Source organism: Linepithema humile, chromosome 6 (genome assembly GCF_040581485.1).
Source record: "Linepithema humile isolate Giens D197 chromosome 6, Lhum_UNIL_v1.0, whole genome shotgun sequence".
Taxonomy (NCBI): Eukaryota; Metazoa; Arthropoda; class Insecta; order Hymenoptera; family Formicidae; genus Linepithema; species Linepithema humile.
Genome location: NC_090133.1, coordinates 21,804,052 through 21,825,999, shown reverse-complemented (window position 1 = coordinate 21,825,999; position 21,948 = coordinate 21,804,052). Strand labels below are relative to the sequence as shown.

The 21,948-nt window shown below is 31.4% G+C and overlaps 1 protein-coding gene across 3 annotated transcripts in view; it reads left to right on the top strand.

Annotated features, from left to right (window-relative positions):
• The window catches only part of sit (stuck in traffic), a 64,109-nt gene extending 42,233 nt beyond the window's left edge, over positions 1–21,876 (top strand). For 2 of the 3 annotated variants that reach the window (XM_012366280.2, XM_012366282.2), the window contains exons 2-6: positions 16,520–16,621; positions 16,797–17,068; positions 17,367–17,550; positions 17,638–17,759; positions 18,056–21,876. In XM_012366280.2, the coding sequence (XP_012221703.2) occupies positions 16,520–16,621; positions 16,797–17,068; positions 17,367–17,550; positions 17,638–17,759; positions 18,056–18,313 (938 nt within the window). In that variant the 3' untranslated portion in view covers positions 18,314–21,876. Of the gene's footprint in view, positions 1–3,020; positions 3,419–16,519; positions 16,622–16,796; positions 17,069–17,366; positions 17,551–17,637; positions 17,760–18,055 lie in introns of those variants that run through there. The other variant, XM_012366281.2, reaches the window with a different exon arrangement.
• Positions 21,877–21,948: the final 72 nt, after the last annotated feature.

The following is a 21,948-nucleotide window of genomic DNA, read 5'->3' as shown; positions in this document are numbered from 1 at the left end:
TGGCAGTGATATAATCGCTTATGCCTCGTGCGAACGACCTTGACGAATAAACGATCGCTTTTCCTATTTTTAGAATTGCTCGTTATTTTCTTTTCTCATCTTATTTTTATGCGATTATCTACAATACGTTTGAAATTTCTCTCTTGGCCTTAATAGGATGCTCATCTAATTCTTTCTTTTACTTTTTCTCTGGTGCAACGGTATCGCTCTTAAGATTTTCACGGGTGGGAAAAACGCATCCTACGAGAAAGCATGAGCGGCTCGTAATCGTTGATGGTATATGGTTGGTGTCAGTAATCATGTCACTTCATCGATCAATCATTGAGTATTCTATAGCTATAATCTAATAGCTATTTTCTAGCCAATTTAACATCGATTTTTCTTTTATAAAGATATTGCGAAAAATTATCATTTATTTAAATTTTCCAATGATTTATGCTGTAAAGCGAATATAAAAAATATTTGTATATTCCATATACATATTTGATAATATTATTTTATACAAAAGGAGAAAATGTTGCTGTTAAGCTTAATATTCTTAGTAATATATAATAAGCTTAGTATTCAGTTCTGAACACAATGTAGAAAGGAAATGTAAAAATTTGCAAAAGCTTGAATCGTATCATAGGTTACAATTAAGATTAAATTGAAGTGCAGCATACCTAGTGATGATAGAAATTTTTCTACTTTCTCTCTAAAACTAATTTGCACCGCAGAAGCATTTGCCGTTATGAACCGTTTTGGCGGAATTTACTGTAAAAACATTGATAAAATAAATTTTATACTTTGCATTGTTCCGTATCAGTTATTTCGTATCGTAAGTTTCTGATTCATTTTCAGATAATAAGAATTTAAAATATTTTTTGCACTGTTTTGAATAATTTAACAGATATAGCAATTTCGGACTGTGTTTACTAGTTGAATCAGTGAATCAATAAATCACACACATGACATTTAGATAAATTGAAAAAAAGATTTTGTTATATATTTACGGACTATTTTTAAATAAAATTTTTTTGTAAGAGACTGGTTTGTATACTTTTTATTTAGTTGCATTTTTATTTAGTTTACTTACTTGTTTATAAAAAAAACATCGGATGTTTGTCACGCACACGTGGTAAAGAAAATTATATGCTGCGATAATTTATTGTAATTTATCTAAAAGAAAATAAAACTGTCGATTGCGATTATATTGCTTTGTATTCATGTGCGAGTTTCCATTAGTATAACATAACTACATGCTCACACTCGGAACTATAATTATCTCTTTCTTCCAGATACTCTCTTCCAGATATACTCTGATTGATTAAAGGAAAGAAACACAACGCAAATTTTCAGATAAATTTCCGGGAGTTACATTTGTTTCTCATTTTAATGTATTGTATAACAAATGTTTTCTATTATATGACTACTTCGATTTTCACCCAATTATTATGATTGTATCAATCATTAGTGCAATCATAATTTATATTCGATATGTTGAGGAAAAATAAAATTTAATTATATTTTTAATATTTATAAATCTGTAAATTGCGTTTTGAGTGTTTTTAAAAAATTATAACTATTTTTTTCAATGCGTTATATTATGATCTATATATTAAACATGACTTTTCATATATCTTTGGTTCGTTAAAGCAAAGTGATAAATGTCAAGAACAATGGAAATTAAGAATTTTACCGAATCATGATTGATGCATTCTTTATAAAAAGGTTTAGATTTTCATATAAGAGGTTAAAAAACACAAGAGAATGTGCTTATTTATAGCATTTAAAAATTGCTTTATAAGCAAAAATTGCTAATGCTTATAAGCAGAAGATTGTGTAATGTTATGTTGTTTTAAATTTTATCCACTCAAAAAAAGAATATCATTAGAATAAAATTACAATTACAACATAGTATTATATATATATATTACAGATAATTAAAAAAAAACTTTTTATAAAAACTAGCCGTAATTTTGGAACTAACTTATTAAAGAAATTAAAATGCTGGTTTAGTAATGATTTAAATTATAATTATCTTTTTCGATGGGTTATATATATATTGATCTATATATTAAACATGACTTTTCGTATATCTTTGTTTGGTTCGTTAAAGCAAAGTGCTAAATGTCAAGAACAATGGAATGTAAGAATTTTACCGAATCATGATTGATGCATTCTTCACAAAAAGGTTTAGATTTCCATATAAGAGGTTAAAAACACAAGAGAATGTTCATTTATAACATACAAAAATTTGCTTTATAAGCAAAAATTGCTAATGTTTGTAAGTAGAAGATTGTGTAATGTTATGTTCCAAATTACAAATTTGAATTATAAATTTACGTTATTAATTCAGTAAATTAACTGTTTTAGTAGTTTTAGTAGTTGCGTAGTCACTAAAATTATACTCCTGTTTTCAATATCAAAAAATAGATTTTTCAGATTTCTGTAAGAATTCAGGAAAAAAGGAAATTAGTTTAGATTAGCGTAGAGAAATTTGTGATGCAAATTTACTTTCTTTATTAATCCATTTTTAATTTGCTGTTAATAAGCTTGTAAATAAATTATGAAGTGGAGAAAGCTAGTAATAGACTAATTTTTCTAAAATATGCTTCAATCATAATCTCGTGTCACAAATTTTTTGGCTATACAAAGGTCTGTTTCTCACTAAAAGTGGATCATTATTAGTGCTCGGGAATCAGCAATCAGCAAATTGTATCGATATCGATTTACCGAATACGAAGCAAATTTGGCACATTCTTTTCTGTGAAAGGACACCGCGCAAGCGCGTTAAGGGTGCGTGTGACGGCGATGCAAATTACATTGAACAGCTTTCTTGGGTGATGTAACTGCGGCGGCAGCTGATTCGCAGAAGAGAGCAGTGAGATGGAGCGGGGTGGTTGGACCGGTGAAAGACAGCAAGGCCTCCCTGGTCATTCGGGGGCACCCCACCACCAATACATTCGCACTTGCGACAGCAGTCTAATATCTCAATACCCCACTTCTTGCACCTGTTTAACTTCGAAGGTGGAAAGCACCGCGGGCGTACTCCACAAACGATTGCAATCGGTCGCCCAGTCCTTCGAGAACACTGGATCGTGCGAGACCAATTGGCATACCGGGAGTTGTCTTAAGAAATTCGGCGATTGTGCCGCTCTCGAAATCGAACCGATCATCTATCAGTCAGTGCAAAGATCGATGACGTTCCATTCTTCCTGAAAATTAACAGGAGCGCACGTTTTTATCGCACGGCCGTGAAATTGGTACTCGAAGATCGCTGCGTCGCAACTTCGTCCTTTCTTTGTGCGCCGCAAACTTGCGAGGATCGAAAATATAGGATCACGCGAGTTCGCTCGGATGCGCCGCGCGGACGATCCTAGGATGAACTAGTGAATCACATTGCCACGTGATACGTGTTACGCATTAAATTCAAAAGGTAAGCAGCGATATGCAAATCCTTTGCTCTCAGAGATAATTATACTACTTTGCTGCAAAGTGACGCTTAATAGGATGGTCGACTGGCTCGAGCTATTTTCGCTCACGCTACCACTACGTTGCGTTAGCATTTCCTCAAGGAAAGTATCAAGTTTTATTCCTTCCTTTTCTCGTGTCGAAACGAGTGATTCTTGATTTGTCTGTGGAATGCAATTTCACGAGCGTATTATTTGCGAACTATTAAGAAGGGAAATGAAAATAGTTCTCCCGATTTTGTTTGGTACACATTTAACGAGCTTCGCGATTATAACGATGATTTCACTTCTTTTATACTTGTGCGCGCTACGATCACGATGCGCAAGGATGTAGGCATTGACATTCGCAAGAGAAGTTTCGCACATGCAATATTTGTATGTTTCGTAAAACGTTTCTCGCTGATATGAAAAATGTTCGTTTCGCAAGACTTGACATTTTTTTAAGATAATAAAAAGTATAATTGTTTTATGAAAGTAATTTCTGAATTAAAAAAGTGGTACTTAATATCTCGGAATTAAATAAGAATATGAGCAAAGTAAAAATTAATTAAAATTGAAGAAAGCAATGCTGTTGAAATAACAGGAAATTTCTTGTAAAATTTATTTCGCAATTTTACATGTTATTTTCTTGCGCGTTTGCTATCAATTTTTTAATTTCCATTTTAACCTTGCTAAATCTGATTGAAATAGTATCATATTTGTTTAAAAAAATTTTGCACGACGGAGTAAGCATACTTCTTTCCAGTGCAGTCGGTAGTGAAAGTATCAAAAAAGGCACAAAATGTCTCGCATTACGCCAGTGCGCAACTCCGACCACATTCTCGTGAACTATCTTTTCTAATAGTGACAAGAAAAGTTGGAAAGAGAAGAATAAGGCTGTGGACACACAGAGTTGCTAAACTTTTTCTCGAATTCCATCGGTTCTTTCATCGATTTTGAAACTTGTTGCTGATTTATTGCACGGATTACGTGCTCGTCGAAAGCGCGATTAGACGCAAGCATAACTTATGGAAGTAATATGCATGGATCATTCATGTGATGGTATATAACGATGCTGTTTTTTTGCAAAATTACAACTTGTTTCTGCTAGCGAGTGGGCTTTCGTTTTATTCGATTTAGTAAATTATATCTTACGTTGCAGTCTTATTTTTGCAACTAACGAATGTTTAAGGTTTCTCTTACTGATTTCTAATTTCCTGAAAACTTGAAAAAAAAATCAAGAGAGATAAAATAATTTTATATATTAAAAGCCTATAAAATTCTATCAATTATTCTTTTAATTACCGCGTAATATAATTTGTCTTTGTTGAATAATTAACATAAAATAAGATAGAAAAGAAGTTGCTTTTGTTATTATTCGTTCTACCGTTACGAACTTCATGGTTGAAACAGATTTCATTAGAAAGAATTTAATGCTTCAATTTGGCTGTATTTTCACATTTTACGCTTGCTTGTATTGATACTAATTATTACACTGCATGGAACGTAGAGAGTTGGGTACGAGTTGGGTGGCTGTACGGCTTTTACTTTCATCGAGCGAAGAATATTTGCGCGCCGAAGTAATAAGACGCTCTCGTGGCTGCAAACGGATAAATGGCAAACATTTCTATTCTTTTGAAATCAAAAATCAATTTGCTTTTTACTTATACGATTGTGTGAATTTGAGAGAGTAAATTTTTTTCGCGCTTTATTTAACACTAGATCACTTGGATTGTTTAACACTAGAAAACACGGCAAAAATGTTAAAAAATCTGTTCAGTAAATGAATCATTATGTATTATAACAATTAAATAAAATTGTAGGACTTGGTAAAAGTAACAATATTTTCAAAGGACAATATTTTCATCAACGATATTTTACAGCTACTGATAACAGTGAAAGTGCTTGCTGGTGAATAAGTTTTTTTACTAATTACCTAAGTGTTTTAGTATGAGCCAATATTTAAGGTATTAAATAAAACAATTTTTATTTACTTTTTTATACAATACAGAAATTTACATAAATTACAATCTATTTATTCTTGATGTAAAAAGCGCACTTTTTTATTTCAATGGCTATTTACCACCTCATAAATTATTTCAGTGATCGAAATTTAAAATCTCCAATTGTTAAATCGGGATTTACACAGATTAGCAATTCTCCGCAGACAATGTGCAGCGATATTACGTAACGCGACAAACATAAATTATCATTTATCTATACGAAAAGTTCATGTCATTGTCAATCACAGAATTAAAATGCACACAGCACGCACACGGCGGACGCGTACACGCGCGGACATTGCTACGCACGCGATCGCATGTATTATGAATATCGTGAACACTAGTTTGCTCTATTGCACGTGAACTTTCGTATAGTGGTACATATATCGACGGTGAAATGCTCCGACGGGAAGAAAGCGTAGCAGGAAACCAATGACATGTTGTTACGTTGCTCGACTTGACTGGTAAGACAACATAAGTGATCCTGAATATATTCGCGGTTGCAAGGTTGATACTGCACGATCAAGAGCCGCATAATTATTTGTATTAAATAAGCGATATTTTTATTACTAATATTTAAATTGTTTTAAATATTTAAATTGTTAATTATTGTTTTTTTTCTGATATGTTTTTTTTTTTTTTTTTTTGTTTGATGATGATCTTTATCTAATGATGATATGTAACGTGCAACAATGTTTCAAGCAGCTTATTTCAGTCATTTTGTAATTGGATTGCGATAATCGTTAAAATTAAAGATCGTGAATTTATGATAAAAACCTGTTATTACGCAACAAAAAAATTCACTGATGTTGCAATGAGGGCATGATGTTTAACTCGAGGTCGTCGCATTGATTAATTTTTGAAAGAACATTTATTATTTGTTTATGCAAATATTTCCTTTTTTTCGGTATCACATTACTTTTAAGGTATGCAGTAAGTTGTTGCACGTTTTTTGAATATTGCAATTAGTCATGTAAAATAATTATTTTTATTTATGAAAATTCAATATAAAATTTATGTAAATTTTGACTGCTCTATATAACACCGGTTCTAACCTTGTAATTAAATTATTCTAACCTTGTAATTAAATTATTCTGCATACTTTCTTGATCAAAAATGATTCCTACGCGTATAGATAAAATAAAGACGAATTAACTCGTTTTACCCATAGAAAGTGCAAATGATTTAATTTATTTCTAACTTTTAATTTTCTTTGTTCCTAGTGAACAAAGCAATGTACGAATGTGTAATTTTTAAATTTTATGCGAGGAATTAATTTGTGCGTGGAGTTAATTCGTCTGCGCCGGTTAATAGATTAATACATTTATTCTTTTCATTACAAAGCCTATTATAAGCTCTTAGATTACGATAGTCTTACAGATTTCTCAGTAGAAATCTTTCCAAGATTTTCCACATACTTAACTGTTTATGTTGCGCAAGCTCTTTCGATAGTGTCTATTGTGCCGCTCAATTTTAATGTTTTATTAATTATCTTTTACATATTAATGTCTTTCAATAGAACGCACGATGTCATCGTCCTTGTACACTTTATGAAATTGAAATGTACGTTGCAGTATTGCATATAGTCGACCGTCATCAATTTTGCAAATACGCTGCATACGTTGCGACAATTCCTCTGGAATCAAAAAACTTTCACGTGATTTATTACCGATCATATTTCTTATCGCGCAATATCATTCGCGAGATTTATGAGACACTTAGAGGAAGCCGCATTTATTTTTGCGCTGTAATTGGACATTAACGAACGGAAAAGTGGATGCTAAAGAAACATTTATTAAAAATGACCGGAAACTTCAATATTACAATTAAGGAAATACACCGTTTCAGATAATTACCGTTGTCGCGCGCGCAAAAGAAATGATCGGTACGTCAATTTTGTTTTCGTGACAACGCGATTGCCAAATTATAGAGTGGCGATCTTTCGATCGCGGGGACAGTTAGTAGAAATGCTAGCAATAGTTCACACGTTTCTCATCACAAAGGAAAAATATAGCAAATGGCGCGGTAGTATCGTTAAAAAAAACTGCTAATGTTGATTATTACAAATAATGAAATGGCGAGAGATCGCAAGTCGAGGAACAGATTTGACGCAGTAACCACAATAACACAACATGAAAATAATGCGATCTAATCTCGATGGTATATAATTTCCAAGAATAAAGCTAAAACTTTGTTCTTCTAAATATTTCAATTAAATGAGGTTAACCAATTTTCCATCATTGTGAGTGATCGGTTGATCATTTGGAATGGAATCTGACAGTTATCATAATTTGCACGTTTCAACGGATGCAAGCAATGCCAAGTAATAGTTCCTGGCAGAGGAAAAAACTGATGGAGAAATTGGTTGCACGACAAAGTACATTCACATACATTCGCCGTTTTATTCAGTCTTATTTGAAATTTATTTAACAGCAGTGACAACCTCGGTCGATTTTGCGAGGCCTTATGAGATAAATAAATTTCCATTAAATTTTAAAAGAATATTTTGGGAATAAGTAGAGAACTTGCAAAGTTGTAAATTTCTTAGACTGTTATTCAAATCATTTGGACAAACATAAGTTTTATTATCAAATTTATTTTAATTTTCATCACTTGTTATTTTGTCTCTTTAGTATTATTTAATGTAATCACATCTTATACTAATTAATCACGCAACTAAAATAGACATGTCCAAGAAATAGACATTAATTATATATCTAGATGCTTCAGTGCACATAAGTAAATAATGTATATCATCTTTAGCGTATATCTGAATTAACTTGTAAGCATGCGGGTGCTTGGTCAATAGTACATTTTTCTTTTGCTCTCGTTGACTTGCTGACCGTGAGTCATTCATGCGTTACTTAGTAACTGATTATTATGATAGTACAAAGCGCAAAAGCCACACGAGTTCTTTCCGCTTTTCTCTCTCGAAAAGATCTATATAACTAACAGTGATAGTTAACAAGACTGACGTGCAGATTATTAATCATTACAAGAAAATGAATATTGTGCGGTTTCTCACTGCAGCTAAGCGAATTCCTTCAAGCGCAGAACGCATCCGTGGCTATGTATGAGTACACACTGCTGGTCAATAAACTCTGGATAGACAGAGCAAATGCACTTTGCGAGCGAGAGGTTCATGACTTACTTGGCGAACCGGTATTCAAGCCCTCCGGATAGATGTGGCATAGAAACGCGTTGGACAGGAAGAAGAGCCGATAAACTCCTAGTAACACACATATGCGAGTCCTAGCATATATTTTGTACCTCGAGGACGAGAAAGGCGATGAAATTGAAATTTCATTTCTTCGTCTGATATTTTTTTTCATCACTTTATGCTTCATCACTTTATGTCTAACGTTGATATTTTCTCTGTTATTATTTTGCGTAATTATTTGTCAGCAAAATGTTCGATACAGCTTGATGAATTAATTCGTTGAAAGAATATAAGAAATACTTGTGTTATATAAATTAATGCTGACTCAGTTTAGCAGTGAAATTTTAGCAGTGAAATAAAATGAAATTACTCCGAATTAACAGAAAAAGAAGACTATAAGAACTCAGCGTAGGTCTAACAGATGACTTTGCAGTTTTTACGATCAAGATAAGTATTCTAGTTTCTAAAATAATTAAGAATTAATCAATTTCTGTTTTTTGTAATTACACCTTTGTTTCATTGATTTACAATTTTTTCTCAAGCATAAGACAGTTCTAATTTTTCTCTTCAAAATTATTCGGTTTAAAGTGTGATGTTAATTATATTATATTGTTGCCATTACTTATATTACTTTTTATATAATTATAAAGTGTCAACACTAAATGTAGATGTAGTACAAAATTGCATCATGGACAACTATTTTATTGCAAATTGCTAAGCAGTTTAACACTTTCGCAGATGTATTTTTACGTTTATATTTCGGTATAAGTCAGGAGCCGTAATTTTACGTTTTCTGTTTTTTGCATCATTGTATTGGGTCGTGTAATATGAAATGTTGGATCAGATTACATCATTTTAATATAATAGCTTAATATAACGGCTTTCAAGTGTTGAGCCGAATATATAATGGTCGCAAAAGTGCTAATAATGATGAGTATTTATTATACAAGGTGGTCCACGAAGAACTGGGCCGGGTTCTAGCATTTGTTCTGTTGAAAATAGAGAAAACAGATCAAGAGGCAAAAGTTAAATAGCACAACATGAAACATTTTTCTATCCACTCGTTTTTTCGTAAGTGCAACTGCACTTTAAAGAAAAATGAAATTATATGTTTCTTTTTGCATAAATAGAATAATCTGTGTATAAAAGTGTTAGAGTAAGATGCTCGAAAAATAAAATATTTTACGAGATGTTTGAAATTATACAGGACCACTCTGTATATGTATCTAGTATAAGACAACTAGCTGTGCTTGTACTATTGACCATGAAAGTAGGAAATGCGATCCGCCGACAAAAAAAAACCGCTTAAGTGCATAATTGCTCAATGATATTGCAGCTTGTATACGATTTTATCTTTTTCTCGCACATTATTGATGTAATGTAAACATCGGCGTTGGGCATTTACGCGTGATCTATGATATTCTGTATTATGTAGTAATGACAGTTATTTTCAATGTATCATCTACGAGATGACAGATTATATAATCTATAAACTTTAGCAATATATTTTTGCTAAATTTTTCTTGAAAATATTTTTATTGAACTAGAGAAGTATCTGAGAGCGATGTTTCTCATGGGATGCTTATCGAAATTTGTTTAGTTGTATTATTTACATGTATTTTACAATTAGAATTGGAATTACATCCGTTTTTCGACATTGCTCGTTAACTACCACTTTGTACTTTCAACACTGCAATTCGATAAAAAAATTTTTTTTGAAAAACTTATGAGACAAGTATCAAAAATTACAACATTTTATGCGTAAAATGCGATTTTTGAAATTTTCCTACGATTATTTTTGATCGAGTTACGTGACTTTGAGAAAGCAACCTTTTTCTTCACAGCAAAAGAGCAGCAAATGCCAGAGAACACCATGACTTTAATGCACACAATGTGTGACCAATGCGTGATGCGCTATTAGTACGCACGAATACATTAATGTGTTATGTACACACGAAAGTTACTGTGCACTCAAACATTCAGCCCCGCTGCTCTTCTTTTGCTGTGAAGGAAAAGGTTGATTTTTAAGTCGCTTAACTCGATCAAATAAAAAATCGTAGCAAAATTTTAAAACACACGTTTTTTGTAGGTAAAATGTTTTTGGCATTTAAGTTTTTGGCATTTGTAAATTTTTTGAGAAAAATTTGTTTGTCAGTCTACAAAGTATTAAAAGTATAAAATTTTAAGGAAGAAAATAATTTATTGTAACTTTCCAATATTAATATTAAATATATGCATTTATAATTGAGTTTCATATCAGATGTATTATTATTTTAACAATTAAATTATTATTTTATAATAATATTTAAAGTGTTTTAGACCTACCGTAACACTCATTAATAGTAGATTTCTGAAATTATTTGGAAATGAAAATCTTAATATCAAAGTTTCGAGGCAGCAACAGTTTTCAAATGGAAAGCGTTTAAAATTGACCAATCAAGTTGTCAAAAAGTCATGCACTCAGAGACATTGTATATTGAAGATGCCCTCAGATATCACTTTAATTATTGATATTGATATAATTTATGCATTATTTTAGGAATATATTAACGTTAGAACGCGATGTGTATCGAACTATCAAAGCTTTCACATAAAGCGTCGTAGACGAATTCAGGCATCTTCAATATGACAGCATGCGACTTTTTGTCAACTTGGTTGATCAACTTTTAAAACTATTGCAATCTCAACAATTTAGTATTAAGATTTTCGTCTTCAAAGAATCTCAGGAATCTGTCATTAATGAGTGTTACGACGATAAGCTTGAGTCACCTTGTATATAAAGTATTTACATTACAAAGTTCATATTATTTGAATAAAGAAAGTTTGTATAAGTATAAGATGAAACATTCATGTAGATTTAATCACAAACTTTACAGCATAATTCGCAGTACGTGCTTGTTACGGGAAATCACCGCTAATAAGCTTCTGTTAGATGTATATCGAATTAAGCATTGCAGAAAGAGCACAACGGAAAAGGAATAGAACAAATCTTACGATCTTTTATCATTCTTTCTTTTTTGTTTTAGAAAAATTACTAAAATTTACTTCTAATGTAACAAATTTATTTAAAAAACACGACTGAAAATATATTACTTTTGATTGCAATTATAATTTTAGATTTATTTATTTCTTTAAAAAGAATTAATTACTCTTTGTTGATTGATTAAAAAATACGATTATTTGCATAAATAACGCAAATATTATTGAAGCGTAACATAACATAACGTTTCAATTCAAATTTGCTTGTCATTGCACAGACGTAATATGTGATAATATAATGAGATATTACCACGCGTGTAATATTCCAGTATTCAAATCATACATAAAGAATTGGCAACAAAGTGAAAACTGACAAATGCTATGTCTAAATATAATATAAAGATAAAGTAAAGAGGTGCAGCGAGAGAAAAGAGAAAGAGAGACAAGGACAAATTGAATCGAGTATTAGCGGGAAAAGTGAAACAGCGAAGGAAACACGTATCGCAATAGTAGGTGAAACTGTAGTCAGACCATTACGGACCCTTGCTAGGCGATAGAATCGCGCGTGCGATGCACGCGACGGCTGAGCACGCGTACACGAATGCTCGAAAAGGAGATGGCGAATGAATGTGTTGCAATTGACGTTAAAAGGATAAATCGCCGCGGCAAAGTACCAACGAATTTTCTTTCTCCTCTCCTCCTAGTCGCACTCCTAATATTTAAGTTCTCCCTTTTCAATCTTCCACATCGCTCATTATTATCGATATCTTTGCTTCTCAAGATAGTTTTTGAAAATCTTTCACTCTTCCATTGATAATTAACATGTAAGGATACTACGAACCTGATTTTACCATGTACATATGTATATAACTATCATTTATTAAATTTCAAATCTCACGCGATTACAATTCCGATTTAAATTTTATTTCAAAACGATTGGCTGTCTTCTTTATTTTCTATATAACTACTCTGTTCAATACCGTCTTGGTACTACTCATTCAACAATTTGTTAATATTCGCGGAATTGTAATTCTCAAGATTATTTGCGATCTTTCAACATTGCGCGCGGCTTAATTTTTACTATCATTTGAAATTATTAATGTGTTATGGTTTTCAATATGCTAATAATTATGTTACAAAATGCGTGTGAAACGTAACATATTTTTCAATTTTACGTACAATTTCTAATTGTTATGAAGAAGACCTAATAGAGGCAGAAGAGTTTGTGTTTTATATTTTTTATATAATATATATTTTGCATGTATTCATTTTGTCTTGACTTTTTTGCTCCTGATTTTCAAAGTTTGACATTTTTTTAAATTGCATTGCATTAAATCTAAAAGTTCTTATTGCTTGTTTACCGTTATATGTTTGATAATTTATTTAATCTTTTTTTCGAAAATTAGATTAAATTAAAAACCAAACTCTAGAAAGGAATATGATGTGAAGAGAATTTGGCGTGTAACGGTCAGTGAAACGTGACAAAAGCGAAACTGCGTGTGTCTAATTTAGTTAGTACATGTATGTTACGCGTAGATTTATAACGCAATACTGCAAAAAAACAGCGTAATACAATATGTAAGATAACTTTTATGTATAGGCAATATTTTTTTTTCCATAATTTGAATTGCGACGAAAATATTTTATATAATTATGATATACTGGTTATACTGGATATACTGGTTATCAGATTTTAGTTTTTGTACTTATTATTTACTCGATGTAATCTTAGAACATTATTTAATAATTTTGCAACTAAGTCGAGAGACTTAGTCTTGCAACAAAGTCGAGACTTATGCATAATTCGTAATTAATATTGTAAAGTATGAGATAAAAAAATTAAATTGGATTAAACAAATATATAAAAAGAAGTTTAAACTGCCGAGTTAGTAAAGATAAGTTTTATTGGACATTAGAGAATGTTAGATGGACATACTCCGACGATAGCATTGAAACCGGTTATCTACGTCCTAAAATGAAAAACGTTATGTAACTTTAACGATGTTGCATTGGCCCCGATTTCCCGAGAACCATTATACAATTGACGTAATATTCGTCTTTGCGAAAGCTCGCGTGATTTTACAATTTTTGTAAGCGATGATTCGTCCATTCTTGAACAATAATGTCTGGCACAATCACGAAAAAAATCACATTATCGCGAAAACGTAGCATTACGATGAGTCAAAATAATCATTTCGATTTAGTTGAAAATAACGATATTTCAATTATAGAATCAAACGAATCACGACACGAATTATCTTTCAAAAATTATTTATTGCCGATTGTACATTAAATTTTCGTAATAAACGGTATGTAAAGAGATCTATCTTCGATACGGTAGTTAACCTACCACGCTTGACGCAAGAGGTAAAGGTACGCGATTTACAAGGTCATATGAAAATTGCGCTGCTAATAAACAAGTACAATATAAGTAGAAAATCATTGCAAAACACGATGCAATGATGAAGAAAACACTCGGTACTCAAGATTGAGGATGCGATGAGCACGGATTGATGCTGAAACACACGTCACATCTGTCACTGCGATTAGTTCATATTCATGATTCAACATAATCCACCCTTGAACGGAAAGATACGGAAAATATATTCCTTCGTTATTTATGAACATTTAATTATTTTAATGCTTAAAAAATTTTTAAATAAAAAAATTGTAAAAAGTTATCTATATCTAGTAAACAAATATCTTTTCTTTTTTATCTGTAATGCATTTGAGGAAAACAATAAATTATAAGACTTTAGGATTTTAATTTAGAATTTTTAAATATGCAAATTCGAAGACAGGTGGAAAAACAGAATATACAATTAATTTTTTTTGGAAACTACGCAATCAGTGAAACAATTTATTTGGTACTTTTTACTTGTTTATTCTAAATCAGCCGTTTTCTGTCGGTGATTTTACACTTTACAGGACATATTTCACGATTGGATCGTGAAAAAAGTAACAAGTCCAACGAAAAGGAAATTTGAGACGAAGTCTCTCCATTCGTCTTTATTCGTCCGAGATTTCCTCGTACCCAGACATTTTTTTCAACGAGGAATCGTGCGTGGTGGAATCATACCGCTACTACCGAGCAATCACGACGGGATTTTCTCTTTTTCGGTCTCTACTCTCACTCTTCAATGAAAAGTCCAGCGTGCAGTCGATCATTCGCCGTTCGCGCTGGCAAACATTGCTACTCAAGTTCCCTAGTGTTGTCGAAAGTCGAAACGTGCTTGCAGCAGTTGCGGTTGTGCTGTTTCTGAGACGGATAATGGCACTAATAATCAAAAGGAGCCGGATGCGCGTCGGACAAGTGTGAAAGTATGTCGGCAGTAACGGAAATTAGATTGAATCGTGAGGAAACGGTATTATTAAATTGTTACACTGTAATAACGATTTCATAGAAGTACGTTTATACAAATGACTTATGGAGTTGTTTGTTTCAATTCTGAAGGATAAAGTTATCGTAGTGCAAAATACATAAATATTAATGTACGCTAAATAAGTCAGTAAAGAAGTTAAATTTTGTGCTTTTGTTTTTTAAGAGATCTATTGGGTTTCTTCTGCCAAAAAGTTTAAGATATCATAAATTTTTTTAGAACATTTAGTGCTTCTCTCGAAAGTTTAAATGCCCAGAAGTTGCTTGTAAAAATTATTCCAAGATACCAAAACGCGCAAAATAGTCAACAGGTGTTTTTTTTAGAAAGTAAAAAGATTGTAGAAGTCAATTTGTGTCAATTTTTATGGTCCGATATTATATTTAAAATTGTCTCTTATTTTTAAAAATGCTACATAGATTTATAATTGCAAAATAAATAAATGTTTGTCTTAAATTCGCGATTTTGAATTAAAAAGTTGAAGTTTGAATTAAAAAATCGCAAAATTTAAAACCATGCTTAAGACAAAAAGAAATACTGAATATAAAATCGGACTGAAAACCACCCAAGAAACCGTCATCGGCTCGCTGGAATGTATCAATTTACCGCTGAATCAATTTGTTGTTCTATACTATGCTCTTGATATTACAAAAAACAAAAAAAAAAAAAACAAGAAAAAAGGCTTAACAGGTGTCTATCATACCAAACGTTCACAATCGCGTGTGCTTTACCAACATATGTAACATTGCCATTGAGTAAGTAGCGATGGAACTTATCATTAGAAGCTGTGAAAATAAGCGGGTCTTGCTGTTTTTTTTTTCTTGTCATTGCAACCACATCGAATCATTCTAGACATTCGGACCGGTTTGTACGCAGATTTATCGAAAGAATGCAGATTTCAGCAATCGGTAAATCATGCATCTTGTGCAAGAGAATGCTGCGCTACCCAATTAGGGCCTCGCGAGTTTAATGACGATATAAAAGTAAGAAATCTTTTTTATGATGGATCGCGAATCTCTTCGGTCTTTTATTTGCGAATAAAAGCGCCATTGCTGCGTGACGTTTATAATAAAACTTGATAGTTTTCTATATACGACATGACAAATTTTCCTCGTATATACGTAGGCTTCTTTTTATCATGTTTATCCTGGAAACAAAAGCATGAACTTTAGAACAAGAATTATTGTCGTATAAATTACATTAATGTGTCTTTTATGAAGGTTGTTTCAAAAATAGAATACAAATTTAATAAAAATAAAAAATATACATATATTTATTACGAAATCGAGTAAAACACTCTCAATTCATACATGTAATTAAATTATTTATATTTGAATTATAACACTTAAATATTTTTAAAAATTTTTATCATGTTTGTATCTTTCTGCAAGAGAACGTGCAACGTGCAAGAGAATATTTAAGTGTTTATTACGATCCGTAATTATAGTTATTATAGTTTCAATGATATCAGCTTGCGACGAAAAATCAATATTTATAATAATATATTATTAATATTTATGATAAAAAACTGAGGAGAGCAGCAAGTAACAAAAAGTTAATCGTTTTCAGTTGACTCGATGAACATCACAGAAGCTCAGATCGACAGGATGTCGAACATCTATAATAACTCCGCGGTGCGATTCTGGCATTACATATTCCACGATTTATCTGGTAATTATATAAAATTAAATATATCCGAAAAAAGGATAATACAAAAGATTTATTTAAAGAAAAAAGTTGCGTTGACAAAGTCGCAGAATGCAAAATGCAAATCTAATAATTTTATTCTTTCGAGTTTGCTACTTTATTTGTAACCGCTGCTTTATTGTATACAAATTCTTTTCAGATCCTCGGACTAGAGATTGGTTTCTCATAGCGTCGCCTATACCTGGTGCCAGTATTATAATCGGCTATCTTTTCTTCGTTCTGTCATGGGGTCCGCGATACATGGAACATCGAAAGCCATACAAATTAAATAATGTTCTAGTCCTTTACAACTTTCTGCAAGTTCTTCTCAGCACGTGGCTCTTTTGGGAAGGTGTGGAAGGCGTGTGGTTCCACAAGTACAACTGGAGATGCGAGCCGGTTGATTTCTCGTACTCACCGCTTGCTATGAGAGTACGTAAACGCCGCATTCTGAACGCATTAATAAATTTTTTTATGATTTTCTAATATATTATTTCCGATACTTTGTTTTTTTTTCATTTACAATTTTGAGGCTTACTTATCTCTGTCATGTATCTCGTCATTTGCGTGCGATAAAATTCAAGTGTGATAAAAATATACGAGACAGTGCGAATGCGATAATATCGCAACTAAGTTTTTCGCGAGTGCAATTTAGCGCGATAAATAGAGATGTGAATTTTTTGGAGGCCAATTGTATCCTCATTCGCCTCTTGTACGATATTCATTATAGGTCGCAAGAGGCGTTTACATGTATTTTCTGGCGAAACTCACAGAGCTCCTTGACACGGTGTTCTTCGTATTGCGTAAGAAGGAAAAGCAAATTTCATTTCTTCATATGTACCATCACACCGTGATGCCAATGATATCGTGGGGCGCTACAAAATATTATCCTGGAGGCCACGGTATTTTTATAGGTACGTTATCCGATAATAATCTGATTTTTTTTCGGTGATAGTGTTAGACATACGATCATATGTGTCATTGTGTGTATTTGTTTGTAGGAATCATTAACAGTTTTGTACACATCATCATGTACACGTATTATCTACTGGCGGCGCTGCTACCTCATCATCAACATAAACGATACCTTTGGTGGAAGAAGTACATCACCACTCTACAAATGGTACACAAAGCAAATAAACGCATTTAATATCTAGCATCGGTGAAGCTCTTTCTTCCAAAGCTGTAAATTTTACTATAAATTTGCACCAATGTTTGGTTAAATTAATGAAAATATAATATTTTATTAAATTTTAGTGTTTACTAATGTTCTACTTTATATCATAATAATCGATTCCACTTCGAATCGATCTCGTCGATTCGTTATGTATTTTTATATTAGATATAACATTATTGATTTATAGTGTATTTATAAAATGAATTGTGATTGTAACGTATATATTTTTGTCTGATTAATAGAGTCAATTCTGCCTGGCCTTTCTACACAACTTCCAATTATTGTTCTACGACTGCGGATACCCGAGATGGTCGATCTTTTTTGTTCTGCCGAATGCAATATTCTTCTACTTCTTGTTCTCGGACTTTTACAATAACGCTTATTCCTCGAACAAAAACGATGATGCGAAGCTGTCGGTCCAGAACTCGACCAGAGTGAACGGCGTCGCGGAGAAAGTGAGTAACGGCAACATATTGAACGGAAAAGGGAAAAGCGACTAACCGGGAACGACGACACGATCGCAAGGAAATGCGGTACGACCACTACCATTGCACTTCCATTTGAATCGCCCTTCCACGGCCTATACTCCGTTCATCTCGCCAATATGTCAGACCGCGAAACGATTGATACTGAACGTTCGATATGCGCAAAATGGTAAAATGGAAACGGAAAGAGGACCAGGCATTTTCACGGACTAAGCACATCTGACTATACAGCGATTGAATCTTCAAGCCTTTGATAAAAACAAAATTCATTCATTCATTGCGTATCGTTTTGTACGATAGTGAAATTGTATGGAATAGCTAATAATATGTTAGTTATGGAGAGTCTATGCTTAAGTAGCGTGTAGAATATCTATTATATGCAACTTCTTCTTTATATGTAATTTAAATAGATAAATATAATGAAAACTTCATTATTATTTGTTTATTTATATTGTTTATGAACTTTGAGAGTTCAAAATATTACAATATAACATTTTGCACCAGTTTTCGAAATATGCAAATTTGAATTTTAATATAGCACTTGCTCAAAGTAGATGATATATTGGTATAGTCAATTATAGATCCGCTCAATTAAGATCTCTTCCAATGTAACAAAAAATACGTAAATAGATGTGTTCACTCCCGTTACTGAATAGTTGATTTTTTATTTATCATATTTTAACTCTTAAAAATGCAAAGATTTTTGATCAAAATATTGATATATTATATATTTTTGCTAATAATTATCATTATTGTGTTTTTCAATGCACAAAGGAATTCGTTTTTATTGTTGCAGATAATCCTGCGAATTTTAGTTATTTAATAAAGATCATAAAATGTTTTTCATTACGTGAAGATCGAATTTTCGTTATTACTTCTATCGTTCGAAATATGCAATTTAAGAGAGACAACATATATTGCTTTTACGCAGCAATGGAGAGTTGAATATTGCATGGAGCTTAAGAAAGCTTTTCAGAGAGTACGTCAAAAATATACTCACATGAAGCATTACGGCTGGCATAATTTTTACTTTTAACAGATGATCGGTTTGTAATTTTACAATATGTAATTAACAGTAGTATCGATTATAACATTGTGCAGGTTTAATTGAAACGATAATGCACGTTTAATCGCATGTTTAATTGCACATTTAATTACAATGCGGATAGCACGAAAAAAACAAGCGAATCACTTAGGCGAGTTAATACTTTTGTATCGAACATTGATAGCTAATACTTTAATATAAAGTTTACATTATAAACAAGATATCTTGCAACTAATTACTCGAATCAATCACGGTGCCAACTAGAATGGTACCGCTAAATACTATGTGCCCTTGATATACAATGTTACGATAGTTGCTTGATGCAAATATATATATTGTGCCGTATAAATGACGTACCGATTACCTACTGGTGCTAATCGAGAATTTAGAAAAATGTACAGGAGCGTGTTTTGAATATTAGTTCAATTTTAAATTCAGTTCAATTTCAATAATTTTAAAGTATATTCTTTTATATAAAAAATTTTATATAAAAAACTTCTTTTATCACAACTTTGTTTTATGTGTGAATATGTGTAATTATAACATTTAGTTATGTTGTATAATAAAATAGAAACGTAACATTTCACGTTTTTTTTTTTTGCAATGTTTTTACTTTACGCTCTTTGTGCAATTTTCGAAAGCGTTTTCAAAAGCGATCTCTGCATCGACGGGAAATGCTAAAAATTGCACGTGTGAGCGTTGCTCGAGATGTAGAATTAATAGTTAATATTAATATAGGAATTGCGGGATAAAATTATTTAATAAAATAATCAAATACACTACTTTTAGAATGAATGATTCAACGATATCAAGCTGTAGTTACATAATGTTATACGATGCAATACAATAATGGAATCTAGTGGAGATGCTTTCAGAAAAAATAGTGTACATTTTAAAAATTTATTTTATTATAAAATTGTACAATACATTTATTCTCTTATTCTATCTTTCTTTTCCATTATACCTCCACTTACATATTCCATAATTGTTATGTTGTTGGTAAGAAAACTCTGTGAAAGGTATATGAAAACTGGCGTTTCAGCAAAACGAAATGTGTATAGTTTTCAACTATTGATAAACTATAAATTTTATAATACATTCAGCATTGCTAAGAAAGTTTATTTTTTCAGAAATCAAAATTTTCTAAATTGTTAAATCTTTTGATTGAGAAAATTTGATGAATGAAAAAAGTAAGAATTCTGCTGGAAATATCTGCACCAGATGTTATTATCATAGCTATTTGTACATAATAGTACAATAATGCGTATAGATGTATTATATGCGATCAAAGCATTTTTAAATAATGAATTTCGAGGTTACGCGTCAAATGTGTTCGGATCAAGTCAATAATTAAATTTGTATGTCAAACAATTGTAGACATCATTAGAAACAAGATGTGCACGATTAATCGCCATTTCGTATAGAGTAATATAGACACGTGTTATTAATGATGAATATGATAATGATTACAAATCTTGAATTTGAAAATTGTCAATTAATTAAATATAGCTGAAAAAGAAGAATAATTTTAAAGTATTTTCTTTTTTACGACAATTTATTAATTTCTCTCGATTACAGTTGCTTTGTGTGTGAATGAAATCATAATACAACATTTAATTACATTACATTACTATAACAAGATTTAGATATTCAGAAATAATTAGTTTTTTGTCTTGTAATAATAGCCAATTAAGCATTTATATTCTGTTTTGTAATTTGACTTCTTTTCTCTCATTCAAAATGTATGTATTCGTCTTTCTGTGCTGCCAAACTTTTAATTAATTTTTCTTTTTTATTATTATTTTCTTTTTTATAAAAAATATTATTAATTATTTCATGCTATTTCTATGAAATGTTTTTTAGCACTGCAAATTAATATTTAATGTAATATAAGTTTATTTATATTTAATGATCAAACTAATCGTTTGCGACACTACAATTGGCCATGTTTACTCCGATATATGTTTTTACAAATTTATTTTTTGCATAGCTCGAAAATTAACGTCCAAATTTAAATAATCTTAATCTAAATATACAAAAAAATTAATTTTAGTTATGTTTTGGAAGAAGCATGAATAGATAAAATAATATGTCGAAAGAATATGGCTTTAAAACTTGCCTACTCATTTGCGCCAATTGTTAAGTGTTCCAGATTCGCATATCACGATTCTTCTCCTTTTTTCATTATTTAACCTTTTTCAATAATGCTCTTATATCTTGAGATAAAACAATAAAATATATATATATCTTAAGATTTGTTGGCATATGTTTTATGCTTTGAAGATACTAAAATAAGGCTTCTAATGTAAATAATTATTAGTCACATTGTATTTTGTTCTTCCAACTCATTGTCAGATGGTCTTCCACGTGATTTCTTTTTGAAGAATCGCCGTTTTAAAAATGTTGATCAATCGCTCATACAATTCTGCGATCTCGAAGAACGGATAGATAGGTAATTACGTCGATCGCATTTTTGTATCATATAATGTATAACGAATCATTTTTGTTGTAAAATAAAAATGTATATCAGTGACATGATATTAATTCCTTTATAATTGTTAATTGTTATTATCGTTAGTTAAAAATTAGCATTAAATGTAGGGTG